Below are 21,665 nucleotides of genomic sequence, written 5' to 3'. Positions count from 1 at the left end.
GTACATAAGGATGACATAGCACCTTTATTGTTAACGATTTCAGGCACTTAATTTAATGCATGCATGCTAATCAGTGATTATCTTTTTGTTAATTAGGAGCAAACTATTTATTGTATAGCCTCCTGGAACACCTAATTTCAATCAGCTTGAAAATTTAAAACTTTTCTGATCTTGCCATAAGAATGGGGAATTTGGAAAATTATACTGGGCATTAGCAAAAATCCAGTTCTAAGCTATATAAGTTGGAGAGAGGATGGCCTATGACATTCATTTTGGGACCACAAACAATGTAAGGTCTGTGTATGTTTGGTTGGCATTTTCAGCCCCATGTCTCAGGTTTAGTAATTTTGTGTGCAAGTGCTCTCAGCACTTGTCAATTTTTCGGTGTTGATTCACAGTTTGGACTGGAAGTTAAAAAACCCACAAAAATTTTCAGTGTTCTTGAGTCTGGTTACAGTAACTCTTACTATTTTTCCATGATGAATGCCGATCACAACTTGTGAACTTTCTTCCTGTTAGCCACAACTGGGGCTTGCATTTATTTCGTGCAATGAAATTATTTGGTTTGGGCTTCGAATATTTGACATCATAACATTCAGCAGGTCTACACTGTATGGGACCTCTCAAGTCAGTCTATGCATTTAAATTTTTCTGAAGCACACTTTAACAATAGTGAGGAAATAAATATAGTTTAAATTCACTTTATGCACCAGGAATGTGTATTAACATGAACATTTTTATTTAAAAAAATCCTGAGAAATCAACAACAATTTCATCTCAGCTACAGATATTTAAAGTAGATTACCCATCACCAAACTAATGTTCCATTGTGAACTTACAGCTATGTAGATGCAGCTTATATGTGACAAACTGACAGAAACAGACACAGTCATCCCCTAGACAATAAACAGCCAAAAGTGTGGTTGCATTTAGAATTGAATCATTTAAAGAACTTTTTCTTAAATTTTGACACAGGACATTGAGCAACGTATTTCAAAAGCACTTATGAAGTTCTGGCTACTGTGAACATATGTAGGTATTGGATGTTTGTTACACAATTTCACTGTTCATAAATGGGTGGCTTGCAGAGAAATAGGTGTTTCTATGACAAGTTTTGCACATCTTAACCACTAATCAAGTGCAATTGTACATCACAAGGCATTCTGAATGAAAAAAATTATATCTTCTGGAAAAGATCCCTCATGACACTTTAATATCAGGAAAAGTATTTGTGATACAGGACTCAACTGTTATACATCATTGGTTTCTGAAGTGCTATTTTTGGAGGGCTATCCTCTGAGGATCTATATGTGGGCTGGTATTGTGCCCGAACACTACATCAAACCAGTGTAGTGGATTTTTTGGCATTAGATACATGGCTTTCCCTGGTTCAGAAAGGGGTACAATAATCTAAGACAGTTGCACTGTTCTGGGTACACCTTAAGCTGAATGAGGTGCAGCAAGTGACCCAAAGGTTGCCCAATAACAACTGTAGAGCCTCAACAGCCATCAAATTCATCAGAATGTAGCACCCTCTCCCTACGACAGCCAACATTTCACTGTCATGCTGCACAGTGCTCATTGAAGCATGTACAAAGCTTACACTTGGAAGACCAATGGCACTCACCAGTGCCCAGTCGGAAACCCTGGATTCATTCAACCTGTGCTCAGCCAAAGGCAGAGTTCCCTGAAGTGTTTGCCGTTTGCTACAAACCAGGGAGCATGTGTATCTTGTCAAATGTTATGAACACAATTAGTAATAACACAAATGGTTGGACATTAGCCATTTTGAGGCATCAAAATGTGACAAAAATCTAAAACCTTTGGAAACATCAAGAATTAGTAACTTAGAAACGAACAGTCCTAAAATTTTTTAATTTGGGTTTCTTCATGCAATCAACTAATATCAAAATCTGATATGTCAAGAACAAGACCACTGGTTGAGTTCACATGGACTGATCCCATTAGAACAATGCATTATGTCAGAGAAGTGCAACCAAAGTTGCATATCAACAATAAGACAACATTTCAACAATTCTGATGGAAATATGAAGAACTTTTGCAAGCTAAAAAGTTTGCACTCTTGCAAACAGGAAATAAGATTTCAAAATACTGGCGTGACCTATTCTTTTAGGCGAAGACATAGCATGAGCAACATCTCTGTGAAAACGAGGCTGGCTATGTCACTGTGATGTCACATCAAAAGGCCCATAACTAAAGACTATATTTGCAATATGACAATAGCAGTTTACTGTGTGTAGATTGCTGTTGAGCTGAGAGTTGCTGAACATAATTACTGTATGTCTGTCTCACCACCGGAAACACTTCGCTTTCCCTCACACTATAGTGATTAAGTGCTGTGCACGGGGCTGTACTAGCAATTATCACACTGGGAAAAAGATGTGTGTGTTCAGATTTACAAAGGACTCTGAAATGAGGAAGCAGACACACACTATTTAATAGGAGAACTTCACTCCCTTAAAAACATTCTGTGGTAACACTATCCAGTTACATTAACCAAAAAAATCAAAGTTAATTTCAGTGTAATGTTGGTATGCAACAAACTACAACTACAAAGGCTCTATTATAGGAGATGTTAACTATGCGATGCATAAACTTCATAAAACTACATGTGACAACGTGAACAGCATATTTAATTTAAATTCCCTACAGTAATTACAAATGTAATTCCGGCATACCAAAATTTCTGGTCCCAAGATTTTTTGCATTTGATGACTACATTTGCTGCATTATGAATATTTTAAGGTACTGATCTTGCTTTGTTATCATATGCGTATGGCATACTTTTACTAAAGTGCACATCATTTATGACGGCGGCCGAGTTCTGCGCATCTGACGTCACAAAACACAGTCAGCCAATGAACAGAGAAAGACGTTGCCAGAGCTCGACTGTAGTGCAGAGCACGGATGAGTGTTTTCAGTTTTAGAAATGTTCAGTCATAAATAAAGTAATTGAACAAAAGCAATGTCTTCATAGCAGGCTTTCTTTTATAGAATGTTTGGAAAAAGCATTATTTATACCAATTGCTTCATACTCTATTAATTAATTAAACCTAACAGGCAATAAGCGTCCTAATTCAGGCGATAGCAAGGAAAAGTGTTTGTATCGTTCTCACTAACCGCTTTTTCACAATAAAGAACAGCGGTAATTGTTATTTCCTACTGTACTTCGACGAAACGTGAGTAATTCATAGTCACACCAACTGTGTTTGTCGATATTTTGCGTGATGTTTTAAAGTCTTCCGGAAGATGCTTTGAATGACGAGCTGCATTAGCGTAATGGTTAAAGTGTATGGCTGCTAAACGAAAGGTTCTGAGTTCAAACCCGGCGCTTAATATGTTTGAATGTAATTTTTTGAAATTTCTAGTGGCAACTAAAATCGACCATAAGGAAAGTATACGCTATGGACTTTTACCTCTGCAAACTCTTCAAAATTTCATGCAATGGTTTACTACATCTAATGCTGCACAATAACTGTGTTGAACATTGAAACAAAATTAAGTCATTTATGGGGGGAAGGTATCAGTCAAGAAGATGTGTAAAAATCAAATTTTTGGGCCAAATAGTTTTTATGAAATTGAATGATAAAGTGTGTCAAAGCAGTCTAAACACCATGTGTCTGCACAGACAAGCAATGCAATGATGACAAAGTCGCGCACATCGCGGAATGCGGGGAGCACGTCTCTGTAGCAGCGAAAGGGTTAATGCGGCCAAGGTGGCTTTACTTCATAAACTGCGCACTCCCCCCTAAACGTAAGTTTAGGAACTATACTATGGTGCTGCTTCTCTTGGCACGTACACCTGGCAATGCAGCAATCTCCTGCATCTGGGCGGGCATGCGCGAACTGCCAAGATGAAAGAATTGAACTATAATGGGAAATCACTACTATATAAAGATGTGGAAGCAAAAATATTTTATGTCAATTTTTTCTGAAATTTTCCTTTACTTTCCAACTTTCTCAAGAAAACTTTATTCATAGTGAGCTGATTCTCTAAAGCACTGTATTTGACTACAAAATAGGCAGAATATTAACATTTCCTTTGAAGAAATAGATTGAAAGGAAGTGCAGTGCCATTTTTATGACCAGACTTTGCTGGTTATTTGAGTTCAAGACAAGATGTTCAATGAGAACCCTCAGGTCAAACACGACATAGGATGGAAACAGATGCTTCGAGAAGAGCTATATTCTAAAGCATAGAAACCACTTCTGCACAAAGGGAAAGAATACAGTTTTCATGATTACGATTACTCTGTGAGAAAAAATGAATATGTTGTACTGAATGAACCACAGAGTAAATATGTGAAAAAAGGTTATGTGCTGTTTCTGTACTTCAACTTACAGAAACCTCCACAGTATTGCATACACAACAGTTTGCAAAAACTGCAGTGTTATATACCATTTAAAGGACATTTACACTTCCACAGTGTAATCGACATTATGTTTAAGTTATATATAGACTTAGGGGCAGGATGAATAATTTACACATACGACTAATTCATTCCCTTCTTGACATATTACCAGTTTAAGAAAGTTTTTTTCCGTTTCTGAAGTCAAACTGCAATGTCTCTACAATTCAAGGCTCATCATAATTTTGACCAAAAGCTTTTGATTCCTAGTTCTATGTTGTTTACTACATCCCCACACACAAGTTTTTGTGAACATCTAGTTTCGTCGTTCTCACTTATCCAGATCTATTAAGGAGGCTTAATGTGGAGGTGAATAATAGTCAATTTTTTCAGTCACTTTAAGGATGATGTTCTACGTTTGGAATCACATGAACGGTTTGTAACATTTCTGCTTTATGAGTTTCACATCAAACTGTATATGCATTATAAAGGAAAGAATGTTACTGGAATGACTTTCAGTACTGGGGATATAGTAGCCAGTGCACATATATTCATGACTCCTAGTATACCACGACGTCATCGTGTTGTATACATATGCAAACGGTATACATGGCACCTTACAATACAATACATGTGTGTCGTCATTGTCGTCTCTTCTTTCCCTCGTCAATATTAGAATATGAAAAATGTTTGTGTTTACCTATTTGTTGTTGACAACACACAACTATATGGCCACGATATCACCTGATTCACCTGATTCCAGCTTAATATAGTATAAAGATAGTGGGTTTCGATGCAGCGTTATTTAGGTGTGATTTTATTCTTCATTTAATCTCCGAGACTAAGAACCAGTTACTCTTTATCAGGCCCAAAACTCGACTTTTAACAAGAGCACTTACGATCAGTCTGTCATAATATTATTAATACGTAAGCTCTATACCTCTATAAGAAAATATCACTGTTCATGAAACAACAAAATATACGAATAAACTTCTTTATATCTTTCCTTTTATTCAATCAAATGCTTTCAAATGTTTATTTCGCACCAACAAATCATTCACACCTCTATGTAGAGTGTAAATGTGTGCATGAAAAGTAGTAGGCTGTTACTGCTGATTACCACGTATGGGCTTATGGGTTGCTAGGCTGCTTCGATCAACAGGATTTATATTGGATTTTGAAATTGATCCTTCTATCCAAACTTATGCCCTCCACAATGGCCCATCGACAGTGGGGTAACCATAAAATATGCTTCCCATTCACGATAATTAAAAATTCACGTAAATTCTATTTTCGCGAGTTTACAGCAAACCACCGGCATCGCGAAAGCAGTCTTGACACTTATAGCCTGTCACAAAATTGATCTGCACAAATCTACAATCAATTCCAAGTTCATTATTCGCCCCACACGATTGTGTGCAAGTGAACTTTGTCAAATCAATTATTCCTCAAATCGTAATCACAGATCCAGACACTGACCGTTCATAAACGCACAATTAACACACTCTTTCTAAGAGTAAAAGAATGACGTCACGTGATCTACATAGTTATTAAAATATTATTCCAAATGACCTCAAACATTTATCGTCATTATATTTTAATGGTAATCAGAAAAAATATGATTATTCGAAAAGAAAACATAACAGATTGCAAAGTGCAAGTAACTAAATGACAGCTTTGCGTAGCGTCGGGACTTTATCACGCAAAAGTATATAAAGAAATGCTTGAAATCTCAATTTCTTCATAATAACTAACAGATACAAGTAAGATATTCAACACTTGATAGATCAATCCTGACCTATAATGTTATAATAGTATTTTTTTTTTTCCTTTCAAAATGGTTGTGCATGTATTGCCTGTGAAGAAACTAAATGCAGAAAACTTGTTTAATGTAATGAGGACATTAACAGTACATGTAGAAGCTGTGGGCTTTCAGACACTTTCAGTAGATGATAATTCGACCAACAGAAAATCTGTCCACATTTTCCAAATCCACCAGTAGCCTATAGATATTGAAAGATCATTGTCTTTGATGATAAAATCTTCTGGTTTGACAGCCGAGTCAATTTGGTGTTCTCCAGCAACGTTTCAGCAAGTTTCTTACTTGTCATCTCCAGACACAATGTCAAGTTCACACCTCGTCTGTATCTATATAGCCGCTGGACCACGGACTTCTCTGCATCCTCGGCACTGGTCGGGCCAATCAGGCGCGAGCGGAATCGGTGCGGTGGCGCGTGGTGGTGGTGGTGGTGGTGGTGGTGGTGGAGCCGCGGGTGCCAGGTCCTGGCATCTCATCTCGGTGCGGCCTGTTTATTCCATCTGCCTCCATCGGTAAGCTCTTTTCTCATTATTGATAATGTTGTGTTCCATGCACTGCTGAGTTGGAAGCCACTATCCCGATTGACCCGGTTATCACTGACCCGTATCTCCACTGCCTCTTTAATGATAGTGTCCCAGAAATCTTTCGCTCTACACAGTCTCTTGGTTTCTTCAAATTGAAACATGTGTTCTTCACTGAGACCGTGCTCTGTTACTGCGGGTTTTTCTTTTTGTCTAAGGCGGACGCTTCTCACATTTTCAGGGATGCGTTGTGTTATGCAACGCTGTGTCTGCCCTATATATTGTTTCCCACATTCACAGGAAATACTGTAGACACCTGGTGTTCTTAGACCCAAGTTGTCCTTCATTAAGCCCCACATATTTCTGATTTTTGCTGGAGGATGGAAGATGGTTTTTATCTTGTTCTTCTCCGGTATCCTGGAAATCTTGGCCGTGGGCAGCCCTGCATACGGGAGGAACGCCCAGACCTTTCTTCTTCTTCTTCTTCTTGCCCATCTTGAGAGCACATCTAATCTGTGTTTTGGTGTATCCATTCTTCTGGAAGGTTTTCTTCAGGTGCTGAATCTCAGTAGATAAACTGTCCTTGTCGAATATGTCATGAGCTCTGCAGATAAGAGTAGTGAGCACAGATTTCCATTGTGCTGGGTGAGGGCAGCTGTTGGTGTTGATGTACAGGTCTGTGTGTTTTCTTTCGGTAGACCGAGTGTCCCGGTGTGCCATCCGTTTTCTTCTTTATTAGGATATCGAGGAAGGGTAGGCACCCATTATCTTCCAATTCAATTGTGAATTTGATGTTCTCGTGTATGCTGTTCAGGCGGTTGAGAAATTCCATTAGAGGGTACTCGCCGTGCGGCCAGACCGCGAAAGTATCGTACACGTACTGATAAAAGACCTTGGGTTTCCAAGGCGATAGCCTCGAAGTATTCCAGGTACAGATTAGCGATACCTGGTGCCAGTGGGAATCCCATAGCGACTCCATCCACCTGTTGGTAAAACTTTCCCCCACGCTGGAAATAGTGGTCGCCGATTCCACTCATGCCTGATTGGCCCGACCGGCGCCGAGGATACAGAGAAGCCCATAGTCCAGCGGCTATAAAGATCCGGACAAGATATGAACCCGACACTTCGCCTGAAGATGGCAAGTAGGAAACTTGCTGAAACGTTGCTGGAGAACAACACATTGACTCAGCTGTCAACCCGAGAAGATTTTATCACAGAGATTTGCCGAGAAAGCCGGCATTCTCATAGATTATTGCATGACAGTGTTCATATATTTAAGTGCATACAAAACAAGTCGATAAATCAAGATTCTTGGGCAAACATTTCGTTAATCCTGACACTGCTAGATATACATCTTTTTGCTGTAGTTAGGGAAGTATAAAATATAGAAAGCTGTAAGCTGCTAAAATATATTTATAGGTTGTCAGTGAATGGCTAAATATTAAACTGGTTACTTGGGCATTCAGTGATTATGTTGCAAGTAGCGTGGTTGAATTGGACAAGACTAATGCAGAGGACTGGAATGGTATAGCAAATTTATATATTTGATTATGATCTGATGGAGCACACTCAATGTTAATCAAGATGTCGGTATATCTCACTTAGGCACTTGGTGGAAACTGAAAATTTAAGATTCTAGAGTATTTGAGAACTAAATGTGTACCTGCAAAAGAAGCTGAGAATTGCAGAGATTCAGAGTAGCGATTAAGGTACCTACAGTAGTGTGCATGACATTTCTGACCATTTTCTAAATTTCAGCATCCGTTATGATGAATTCAAACATGTTTTATCTGATCCCAGCTTTAACCAGAAATTGCTGGTTTCTGTTGTCAATCTTTCTAAGAAACTTTGTTGTACCGAGTGCACAAATTTTTTAACTCTTTGTAAGTCTATGACAACTGGTAAGCAGTTCAGACATTTGGACAGTGGCAGTTTTATGCTCCCATGAACATTTCCTGTAAAAGTAGTTACTTAGTTATTAGACTTTGCAAGGCTTACTGTTAACACCTTCCTTCATAAAGCTGCAAAATGAAGAGAGCACTAGCAGCTGAACTCATTCTGTAAATACTTACGGCTAATGTTGTGATGTGTGAAAATTATTCTACTCAACACACGGTAACAAAAGTGCAAGAAAGTTATACGGACCAGTGTAAATATTGTAATGAATAATTTTTACAATAATAATAAAAATAATAATTTTAATAATAATAATAGAACTTCTGTACAATCTCTTGGCGGCTTTAAAAAGAGGAAACTGCACTATGCCTCTTGATACATTTTTTATTTTTATCTGTTTCTTCACTATTACATACTACTGCATTCCAGATACCTCCACATATCCTCAATGCAAAATGCTTTTGCTCTTTGATGAAGCACATACTGTGCTCATAGATCAGTGTAAAATCAAATTTAAGTGTTGCACAGTCCTCTGAAAATTCCAAGAAATAAAAATCACGTTTTAAGGCACAGTCTGACAAACACCTCTTCGAACACTTAATAAGCATTGCTTACTGCATACCATATACTTGTCCTTCCAGATTTACTCAAAGGGAACAATAATTTCTTTTGAATTTCAAACTGGAAAAACTAAGCAACCTCTCTGCCAGGAGTTATTGTGAATAACTGCCACACTTAAAGTGCCAGTCCTATGCAATTAAAGCATTCTAATTCTCAGAGAAATTAACTGTCAGGAGACTCAACAGTATTGTTATTAGCACCTTTAGCCTCATAATCATGAAGCCAACAAATTTCAATCAGATCAAAAGCTATGTGGCACTGTCACAAGAAATGATTTATGGGGAACACTGCACAGAACATTGGTAAAAGATGCAGGATAAGCTAAAGTGAAAGCAGTGAGAAGTGCACAGATAAAGGTTCAACTAGAAGAAGAATTGGGTGGAGCTGCAACTCTCACTCCTCTTCTGCACTGATACTGGTACAGAAAATGTAATATAGGGTGACAGAATTTGAAGTTCATGTCTGGGCTAGGAAGGGCAAGATGAAGATTGCTGGAGATACAGCAAGCTATAGAAGATGGCTCTCTCAGCTCTGCCGTAAACACACTACATGTTCCCAGCAGCCAATAGCATTTCATACTGGCAGGAGATGTAAAAGCAAATCCCGTCGGACCCACAGTTTTAGAGCCATCGGTTGAAAGATGGCAGCACCCTAGATGTAGATGAAATGGACATAAGAGAGACTGACAAATCATGGGGCAACAGACTATGACTTTTGAAAAAACTGGTCCTAATCTGTGGCCTGGCCCCTTGCAAGGTTAAGTGCAGGAGAAAATGAGGAGAGCACAGTCGGGGGAGGGGAGATGGAGATCTCAGCAGAGGGAAACGAGATGCTTTCCAGTCGGTAATACCGCCCAAGGGTGGGTATCTGGACACCCGTTGTATGTAAAGGGAACCAGATGCATGAGATGATCAGATAAGTGTGTCATGTCTATTGCTCAGGAGACCAAGAGCTGGTACTGTTGAATTTGAAGAGGAAAGATCCCCATTTTGGGAAGGAGACTATAGAAAGGGGCTAGTCCAAATGGCACCAGTGGCCAGACACATGCCACGTTGGTGGAATGTTTGTAACAGTTTCAAACTGAAAGAGCCACCGAGCCATAAACCTGGGAACCATGGTTCAGTGGATAGAAGTAGTGTCATTCATACCACATCATTTGTGCCCCCAAGATCTATCGGCAAGGAAACAGCCAGTGTTAAGCTTCCACATGCAGCTAATCCTCATGTGATTAATGTGGCACAGCTAACACAAATTTTTATCAAAAAGGAGCCCAAGAAATGAGAGTACTACAGCATCCAGGTGCTTGGTACCTAAATATAGTTCCAGGTCAGGATGGACCATTGTACAACAGCAGAAACACATGAGCCGTGTTTTGTATGGAAAGATTTGAAACCAGTAGACACCTGCTGGATGGCATCTTTGAGCTGGCATTCTGCATAAGCTACCTATTGGGAGATTTACCAAATGCAAAACTCGTCAACATACAACACAAAGGTGACCAGCAGCCCAACAGATGTCAATGTTCCATCGATAGCAATGAGTAAGTGTGCGACACATGCCATTCTCTTAGACCTGTGGGGAGCTTAGAAGTGCCGACTAACCCAGAACAACAGGTGGGAAAATTGATCAATAAAAATCAGTACGGGGCCTCAAAAGCCTCAGTCATGGAGGGTAAGCAATAAGTGAGGGCACCAAGAGATATCTTGCAACTTAGGCAGGTCAAAAAACTGCAATAAGATGTTGGCACATACAAAAAGCCTTTTGGATTGCTGCTTACAACCTAAGCAGATGGTCTACTGTGACTTGTCTATCCCAGAGACCACACAGACAGCGAGACAAACTACCCTGATATTTGAGAACACAGCATAATCAGCAGGCAACCATCTTTTTAAGCATCTTACAGATTATGTTGGTCAGGCTAATCGGCCAGTAACTGTTTGGATAAGTTGGGTTCTTGGCTGGCTAGAGGGTTGGGGCAACCATGCTATCTCATATGGGGAAGGCACCTTTCTGTCAAATACAATTGGAGACCCTAAGGAGATGTTGCCTTTAAGGAACATTCAGGTGCTGGATCAACTGATTTGTATTGAATCAGGGCCCAGGGCTGTGTTGTGGGGTGAGCCAAGAGCCTGAAGTAGTTGAAAGTCAGAAGGGTTCAATATAGGATTCAGGACAGTGGGGAGCGAAATGTAACAGGAATGTCTGCAACTTGTCACTCCTACAGTAGGAAGCCAGCCAGAAAGGAGAGACAGCGCACACAGCACCACTTACTGTGCCTGATTTGACAGCAAGCCTTAGCATGAAGTTGCTAGAAAGTGATAAGTTTCATTTGTGAAGGATGTTGTCTGAGTCGTTGAAGGGTGCTCCATAATAGCAATTGCAGTGTCTTTGAGCCACCACAGCACCCACCATCGGTGAGGGGTTGGAGAGTGGTGTGGGGTGGTGTGGTGTGGTGGTGTACAAAGCAAGGTGTATGCGACTGAACTGCGCATGTGCCTGCTGGCGATTGCTCAAATTAACCGAATGTAAAGAGTTGTGACGTCACGCTAATCGTAAGCAGTCAGTAGTTAGGGAGTATTGCATAGTCTTTGTTCTAAGGCATATGAGACAATCCCTGGAGCTTAGGCCCACAAAGGTAAGACCAGTGGCAAAGCCAAAGTGACACCACCTGCTGACAGATGGCAACCAGGAGATGATCTGAAGGAATGGGAGAACTAGGTGGCCGAGGTAAGACAACTGCAGCCTTGTCAACAGCCTCATTTACCATCAGACTGACATGACCAGGTACCCACATAAACATCGCATTGGTGCTCGCTCTCCCCCCCCCCCCCCCCCCTTCCTGGTCTGCTGGTTGTGCAACACGTGATTCTGCCACCGGAGGTCATGATGTTAGTGTAAGATTGTCATATCTGCATAATGTAAGCATTTGTAATTCTTTTGAACTTCAGTATACAACAGGCGCTCAGCAGGTTTTTATTCCTGGATCTTCTGTTCTTTGTTGAAAACTGACCAAACGCAAACTTTGAGGGGACATTCCATACAGTTGATCCACGAAGGTGGTTGTTCACAAGGGCTGCCTTTGTGAAGTGATCATCCACAGTTGCCACATTTTGGGTCTGCCGTCCAGTAGGAGAAAATATGCCTAAAGCGTAAACATCTAATATAAATGTGTGTGTGTATCTGTACAAATATCCATATGCCCTTTCTGTAAACGTCTGATTAAATGTATGCCTCACTACTAGAAATTATAATGGAACTCATCTGTCTGCAGTGTAAGATCTCTGTGGAAGATGATTCCTTCAGCCATGCTCAAAGTTTCATGTGGATCAATGGTCACTCACAGGTATGTCACCTAGAGAATTAGATGCTCAAAGAGCTGTGGATTGAGCAGCAGATGAGGTTTTAATTAATAACAAACGATTTCAATTTTTTCCCAGAGGTAACTTCCCCATATTTGTCTTCAATGTTTTCAACAAAAGTAATGGTTTCATTGCAGAAAAAGAATTTCCACCAGTCCAAGTACATATCAAGTATTGTGTGAAGTGTTTAGCATCCAGACATCAAGCTTGTCCCTCTTCCCATCGGGTAGCCAGGGAAGGAATTGTCGTGGGGCCATACTATCTTAGTAGCGTTGTACCTCTGCTTTATGAAAATTTTTCCCGTCTAAGGAGACTGCTGAGGCCTTGCAGCCAACATTGAAAGGAAGTTTAATTAATCTTTTGCCATGCCACAACCCACTGTTAATGGGGGCTCTCCTCACTGGCACCACCCAACTAGTAAGCCACCCAGCCCCTGTGCCCCAGGCACGATTGATTTGCATGGGGAGCTTCCAACTCGGGCATCAACAGTGCCATCCGTGCATGGTCAGGGAAGATACCTAATATCAAAACCCACAAACCAGATCCCAGCACAATTGGCACCAAGAATGCAGTGAGGAAAAAAGCATAGTACAAAAACAGACTTGCAGCACAGAAAGGGAAGTACTGTTGCAAGGTGTGGTGATACACTACTTTTTACTGTATCAAATATTGCAGCAATGACATATGGTAAGTGTTCACCAGAGTTTATTAATTTGATATAATATTTAACAAAGATAATGTTTACATAAATGATGTTAATTTTTTGAACTACAGATGTGTGTGTGATTCTTATGTTTCACAACAGACACAGTAATTATGAGCCAGCTGAAGCAATGTTCAACCTAGCTTAGAATGTTGACATTGCTGAACACTTATTTCGGAGGCAATAACCGTGCACAAGATGATGCCGCGTGTTTCCCTTAGACGCTATTTCACCTCCACGTGACAAAATTATTTCCAAACTATGGCTACAAAATACCCGGAAAATCTCTTACCCTCACACCGGCCACCCCTTATAAATGAACAAGCATTTGACTACTATGTAGTTTCAACATAATCCTTTTTTCATATGTATGTTCCAACTTATGACTATATGTACATCAGTCTGTAAGTCCATCTTCCATCACATGTTTAAATTGGACAGCAGGTATGTAATTAATAAAACAGAACACATTGTTTACCCCATGAAACATGGCAATTTCATATACTGTTCAAATTCATCATTGCACACATTTAATGAAAATATGTCTTTCAAATCTTATTACAGTACTGAGTAAAACTGAATAGTTATCAACTACTAGTGATGGAAACCCCCTCAAGGCTGCACTACCTTGGGCTAATCTTGTTATAACAAGTTTTACGGACTGGATATAAAGAGGGGTTCACGCAACGGGACTATTGCATGTGGATAGAGGGAGGATAGAACCTGTACACCAACAGGGGAAGAAAGGAAGGAAAAGGAGGAATTAGGAGTGTAAAGACAGAAAGAGGACGTGAGAGACTCCAAAGACTGGTACCCCTCCCACCCTGGACTACCCTTCTGTGGGAGGTTTTACACTGGTGGACCAGATAGTAGAGGTGTTTGTCAATTCTACAGAATCTTCTTCACACCATGCCTCTCACTATGGTATGCCAATGGAAAGTATAGTGCAGTTACCTAGTTCGATTTCCAGAGAGAAAGAAGAGAATAATGAAAGATGAGACTATTGTACTGAATCTTACACCTGCTTATTCAAAGGTTTCAGATACAATTGCTTATTTCTGTAAAATGGGGATTGATTCAACTTAGTAACTAAGTACAATTATCCTTACCAAACAAACTCGTACAATCCATACCATTTCATTACCCCCCCCCCCCCCACACACACACACATATACGGTATAATGCCTTTCCCCACCATAATTATTCGAACTCTACTTGCTCTAATAAAATAGAAATCCTCTCCCGGTTGTGTTGGAATGCTAGGTTAAACTAATAAAGTTAAGGAAGGCAGCATCTCTTGATGTTACAATGAATCTAAAATATCATTTCAAAAATGTGGGTAAACCAAAACATTTGCTATTGAATAACAGAACACAGTTTTTAGCCAGGAAGTTTAAAAAATTTTTGGCATGGGGAGGTGTGAACACTGTAATAATTTCTAAATATCATTCACAAAGTAACCCAGCATCAAGGGTCATGCACAAGTTGGGCGGGCATTGTCAGGCTTACTGCAGGGCTAGACATTCAAAATGCATACATATGGTGAGAGAATTTGAAAATCTGCTAAATGAGTTGTCACATTCAGTTACAAAGGTTTCCCCAAGGGGAACAGTAGAAGAACACAAAGAAGGACTAAAGTGGGTTGAGTGACCATAGGAGGATGCTGTTACATAGGAGCCAAAGGGCAATAATGTGCAAGATTTGCTAATGAGAAAAGGCTGAGAAAAGGAAAAAGAGATGGGAGAAAGGTATACCTATGCAGTACAAGGTGGTCGATTTGGTCACCTTGTGGGATGTGAAACAGCCTAAAAATCACATCCAGGATAACCAGCTCACCAGTCATCAATTAGGACCAGACTCATCCTCTGAAGTCCCAAAAGTGGCACGTCAAAATGCTTCATTATGCTGGCAGGTCACATTTTTGTTTTATTATGTAATTTGACGTATTTGGAAGGAGATGAAGTTTCATGTAATGATTCTTTAAAACAGTTTCCTATATGTTTTAAAGCTGAAATACAGTTCATACTCAATTACAAGAAATTCAATTTACAACTGTTTGTATGTCTATCCAACTTAGACATTTTCAAGACTTCTGTGGACACAGCAAAGGCTTTATCATCCTGTTATGTCTTGCTATGCAACTTAAGATTTCCTTGAGACAGTCATATACACACCATAAATGTCAGTTCCAGTCTGTCTCCGGTAGCAGCCTATGAACTGACAGTTTGAGTAGTATCAATTTCATACATGTAATATCTGAGTAGTTTAAATAATACAGCACATCTAATAATTTACCACCACCAATTAAATGATTTTCATTGTATTTTTCTTACCGTATTTTACTGTTGTCATCAACTGGAGACAGCAAATCAAACAGCTCTTCGTTGTACAACTCCAGAAAAGACACTCTAATGGTGTACTCAACATCTTGTATTCGCAGTTCATCAATTAGATGTCCTACAGCTCTCGGAATAACACCAGCAAGAGGATCCTAAATTAAAATGACACTGTTTTAACAGAAAGCTTCCAGTTCTTTGGGTTTATTAGACTTTAACCACGTAAATGTCTCAATTTCAAGACAAATGCATTTATTACATATGATACATGTTTGATGTCTCAGCCTGTTCAGGTCAACTGCAATTTGGTCCAGTCAAGTGTTGTTATCCTCACTGATATTAAGATGTGTAAGGCATAAAAAATTAAGTAGGATAATAAACAATTTAAACAATGGAAAACCCAGAAAGGAATAACAAGAATATTATAGTGAAAAATATTAGATTGATAATTACCATATAGAGAGAAGTTTCAAACAGGCACAAAAAGACTGTTACACATTTGAACTTTTGGCCAAAGGAGCAAGAAGACGGCCCCAACAGACACAGATGTGTGAATGGTTTGCAGATAAATTGGATTGTAGGAGCATGCAGGGACACAATGGAGACAGTAGGAGTGTGCGGGGACATGATGGAGGCAGGGTAGGCCTGCCAGGTGCACTTGGGAGGTTTTAAGGACGGGGAGCAGAAATGGAGAGGAGCAGAGGAGGTGTGACAGTCGAATACAGGGTATCCAAAAAAATCTGGGTACATACGGAATTCTAATAAACATTCTATAAATATTAATGAATAATAATAAAATAAATTCTAATACATTTTGTTTTTTCCAGATTGAATGATGGCTCTGTCAAAAGAAGTAAAAGTTAGTATTCGAAGTGGACGAGAAGGATCGTCCTACCACAAAACTGCAGAAGAATTTAACCTTTGACACCCTCATCAGCAATCTATTTGTTTTACTGCCATCAGGAAATTAATCACCACGTTTAAAGTAATAGGCAGTATGATGGACACACTGCATTTTGGATGACCTACGACTTTTAGACGAAATTAAAGAGGCTGTCTTTGCCAACTTTATGCTAGCCCAAAGAAATCACTTCATCTGACATTCATGGAGTTGGGTGTTCCAAGGCCAACCATCTACAAAATCCTGGTAGAGGAGAGGTTTCATCTGTAAAAGATACAGCTATTGCATCACTTAAATGAAGATGGCCCCAACAGACACAGATGTGTGAATGGTTTGCAGATAAATTGGATGAAAATTTCAATTTTACTGAAGACTGTGTGTAGTGAAGTGATGAAGTTGTGTTTTATGTCAATGGTGAAGTGAATAGAAAATCTTTGATACTGGTCCCAAAGCAATCCACACTGGGCGAGTACATCCAAACAGCAGGACTGCCAGAAGATGATGTGTGCTTTGTGGAAAGCTCTTCTTTGAAGAAGTAGTAACAGATGACATTTATCGGAACATGCTGAGAGATAAATTTATGTCTCAAACTGAGTGTCGATGTTGGGTGACAGACTTCCAGACTGGTTTCAGCAGGATAAGGGCCCTGCCCATTTTTCTGCAGCTGTTAGAGATTGATTGAATGACAATTTTCCTCATTGGATTGGGAGAAGAGGTCATATGGAGTGTTCGCCTCATTCGCCAGACCTTTCTCCCCTTTATTTCTTTTTCTGGGGTATGCTGAAAGAGAATGTTTTCTCTATGAAGATAACAAATTTAAACCACCTGACAGAACAAACTACCGTTCAGTGTGCTAAAATCGATGTCAATTCAAACCTATTTCATTGAGTTCACCTAAATCGCGCAAATCTCGTCAAATTACACATTGAAAAGCATGGAGATCATGTTGAAAATAACATTCATTAATGTTAAAGTGACTAAAACATGCTTTATTATTATTATTATTATTATTTTAGAATTCCCTGTGTGCCCATGTACCCTGTACAAGGCTGCATAGTGCCGCAATGAGAGCAGGGAAAGGAGTAGGTGGGTGAAGGACCAGTTGATGATTGGGGGTTACCAGGACGTAGGACATATTGTAAGGAGAGTTCCCACCTGCACCGTGCAGAAAAGCTGGTGTTGGTAGAAAGTAGGCAGAGGTCACGTGCTGGGAAGCAGTCATTGAAGTGAAGCACACTGTATTGGGCAGCATGTTCAGCAACTGGTTGGTGCAGCTGCCTCTTGGCCATAATTCTTTAGCAGCCATTCACACAGACATACAGTTAGTTTGTTGCCATGCCAGCATAGAATGCAGCACAATGGTGGCAGTTTACTTGTAGATAACATGACTGGTTTCACAGGTAGACCTGTCCGATGGGATAGGTGATGCGTGTGACTGAATGGGAGTAGGTGGTGGTGGTGGGAGGATGTATGGAACAGGTCTAGCATCTAGGTCTACTGCAGGGATTTGAGCCATAAGGCAAGGGGTTGGGAGCAAGGGTTCAATGGGCAGCAAAATACCGATGTGAGAGTGGTAGGAAGGATAGTGGGTAGGGCATTCCTCATTTCAGGGCTCAATGAGAGGTAGTCAAAACCTTGGCAAAAAATGTGATTCTGTTGCTCCAGGCCTTGGTGGTACTGAATGACAGCCAGGACGGTGGTATGTAGGCAGACACTGGGGAAACGAGGCACCTTCAGTCTGTGACAAGTTCAGTATTACCCTTGGTATATTTGTAGAAAGGCTGTTCGTCACTACTGAGGCAATAGCCACAGGTGGCTAGTCTGCATGGAAGGTATTTCTTTGTATTGTATGAGTTACAGCTGTCTAAGTGGAGGTGTTGGTGGCTATGATATGGACAATGGTAGTGTGGTCATTTTTGAGATGGATGTCAACATCAAGGAAGGTGGCTTGTAGAGTTGACAATGATCAGGTGAAGTGAATTGGGTACAAGTGGTTGAGGTTCTGGAGGAATGTGGATACGGTGTCCTCACACTCAGTCCAGATGATGATTTCATCAATGAATCTGAAACAGGTAAAGGGTTTCAGCTTCTGGGTGGTTAGCAAGGGTTCCTCTAGGTGGCTCATGAATAAGTTGGCACAGGATGGTGCCATGTGGACGCTCTGTGCTGGAACACAAATGTGTGACAGGTGATTCCTCCAAATGGCGAAGTAACTGTAGGTGAGTGTGTAACTTATCATGGTGACCAGAAACGCTGTTTTCAGTCTTGAGTCAGCACTTCAATAGCAGCAAGGCCATGGGCATTAGGGATGTCAGTGCAAAGGGAAGTGGCATCAACAATGACAAGCAGGGTGCTGTGTGGTAAAGGATCAGTAACTGTGGAGAGTTAGTGCAGGAAATTGTTAGTATCTTTTTCATAGGAGTGCAGGTTATGGGTAATAGACTATAGGTGTTCTATGAGAGCAGAGATTCTCTTACTGGGGACACAGTAAACAGCCACAATAGGGCATCTTTGACGGTTCGGGTTATGTATTTATTTTGGAAAGAACTGATACTTCAATGGGATTAAGGTTTGTGAAGGAGAGGTTGATGGTTGTGTTTCAAGGCCTGTCTAGGTTCTGGATTCCGTATGGTTGTGGGAGGGAGTTCCTGAGGGCATGATAAGTCTAGCAGGTCTGTGAGGCAGAGTTTGTCAGTTATGAGGGGATAGAGGAGAGATATGGGGGTTGTTGCAGAGGCAGTGAATAGTGGTAGTCCAGTGTGGGAGTAGATGGTAAACACGTCCTATCAACATAAGCTTTTCTGAATTGCGCATGTGGGAATTCCCCGTGTAGTATACCCTACATTCTGATAACCCACTCCCGGCCCGGGCCTCTAACTTCGCTAGTCCTTGTGTTACATCTATCTATCCCCTTCTCTGCTCCCACTCCAGCACTAAACTGCCTTCTACCAATACATGCCTGAGTCTTTTCCCCTTTCTCTACTTTCTCCTTTTCCACTCCCATCCACATTCCTCAAACCTCCAAACAGCACCTAGCAGCCCTACCCTCTCTCCATCACATCTCTGCATGCTCCTACACACAGCACTGTATCTTCCACCACCCTAACCCTCGCCTCCCTTCCCTTCCCCCCCCCCCCCAAACTCTTCCTTACCACCCTCCCTTCCCCACTACCCATAGATTGTTTCTCTCATCAACCGCATCTACTGTGCACAGTCCGGCAGTGCCGAAAGACAGTGGTAAACACATGTGCAAGTTGTGCTTGTGGGAATGTGTGCGTTTTCTACTTTAGAAGGCTTTTTGGTAGAAAGCTAAAATGTATATCTGTCTTTTAGTGTGTCTGCATTTTAACAAGTTATCTTACTCAAGAAGCTGCAGGGCTTTCAGATATTCCTGTTTCTACAAGGACATATTATTCCAGTCCTTTAAACTGTTTCACTGTTGATGTATTTGTCTATATGCCTTCTGCACATAAAACAGCCAACTCCTTAACCATTACTATTATGTGAACACAAGAGTAAATTCTGTGACTGTTACGTTTTTTTTAATTAAAAAAAAATATCATTGAGGATGAGAATAACTCATGAATTCATTTCTTGTCAACAATGTTGTTCTCACGCAGCTAATTCAAATTACTGTTTGTTGCCATGCCCACTATCTTGCCTCACCAAATGTACCAGGTTTGGAACCAGCTATAGCTGGCCAAACCATCCAAGATGCTCACCATTTTGTATCAACCAGTGAACAATTGTACCCTGACCAATGTAACAGATGTGCCAAGTATTGTACTCAAACCCTATGTAATACAATTCTTACAGATGACATCTTTATTGTGGCATACAAACTGATTGCTTTAAAGTTCTGACCAATCCACCACCACAAATCTGTTAACAATAGCCAAAAATAATAACAAAAGTAGTTTTAATGTCTTACAAACAGGTAAGAAATCTGAAATGTAACTCGGGTATTTTTTTATTGAGTAACTGACAAGGAGAGGGACATCAGAGGTGCAATTGATTTTTTTAAACTATCTATACGGTGATGCAGGTTAAGATCTCCTATCATTCACTGCAGCCATTCACCCTGGTGGGCCTTCATTTGAGGGTAATTGAAAAAATCTGAATTTTGGGCGACACTCAGTAGCGTTAAAAAATTATAATTATTTAGTCTAATTGTTGATACAATGAACAGGATAACAGCTTCACATACAGGAGGCTGTGAATCAAATCTTGTCAAATGAAGTAACATTTTTATTTTTATTTTTAAATATTCATCAATATAATTACAATCATCATTTTTATTCAATTAATTGATTTAAATATAATGTTTTAAATCAATTCCTTTGCCATATAATTTTAATCATAACAACTTCTTCATTTGCTCTCATTCTTCTTCCTATCATTTTTCCCCACTCTGAATATTCATCATATGTTTCTAATTAATTTTATGTATTAATTTTGATTTAATTTCTTTTGTTTTGTCACCCTGCTTTTTTTTTTTTTTTTTTTTTTTTTTTTTTTTTTTTTTTTTTTTTTTTTTTTTTTTTTTTTGTCCGCATTACTGCAATCACTATATTTCTCATTTTGCTCAAGTTTTGTTGTACTTACAAAACTGTCTTTCATGTAAATTTTCACCTGCGTTATTTTGTCCATAGTGCAATAGGTATTCAGGTTTATTATGTTCTGAATATTTGTATGACGACTACCATGCAAACAAAAATTGCACAATAACTGAATATTAAACAAATGAAGTTCATACAGTGATTAAAGTAAAGTGTCAAAAGAATAGAAATAAAAAATTACATTTAAACCAATTAAATGAATAAAAATAATGAGCAAATTAATTTTGATAAATATTTAAAAATAAAAAATTTGCATATTTAACGAGATTCGAACCCACAACCTCCTATATGTGAAGCTGTTACCCTATCCATTATATCAGACAACCGGACTATATAAGGCAACTTTTTTAATGCTCTTAAATGTCACACAAAATTCCGAATTTTTCTTTGTCAATTACTCGCAAATGTGGACCCACCAGGATGAATGGCTGCAGTGTGTGATACTTGGGATCATAACCTACATCACCATATAGATAGTTTCAGAAAGTCTATCACATCACTGGGCACGTCTCCTTGTGAG

General features: G+C 39.7%; 1 protein-coding gene across 1 annotated transcript in view; it reads right to left on the bottom strand.

Annotated features, from left to right (window-relative positions):
- Positions 1–21,665, bottom strand: part of LOC126484228 (kinesin-like protein KIF11-A) — a 222,204-nt gene that overhangs the window by 159,791 nt on the left and 40,748 nt on the right. Inside the window, exon 4 of the mRNA XM_050107647.1 lies at positions 15,623–15,780. Coding sequence (XP_049963604.1) covers positions 15,623–15,780 — 158 coding nt within the window. The remainder of the gene's footprint in view (positions 1–15,622; positions 15,781–21,665) is intronic.

This window comes from Schistocerca serialis, chromosome 1, assembly GCF_023864345.2.
Source record: "Schistocerca serialis cubense isolate TAMUIC-IGC-003099 chromosome 1, iqSchSeri2.2, whole genome shotgun sequence".
Taxonomy (NCBI): domain Eukaryota; kingdom Metazoa; phylum Arthropoda; class Insecta; order Orthoptera; family Acrididae; genus Schistocerca; species Schistocerca serialis.
The sequence above is the reverse complement of the archived record's forward strand: the minus strand, read 5'-3'. Positions and strand labels throughout refer to the sequence as shown.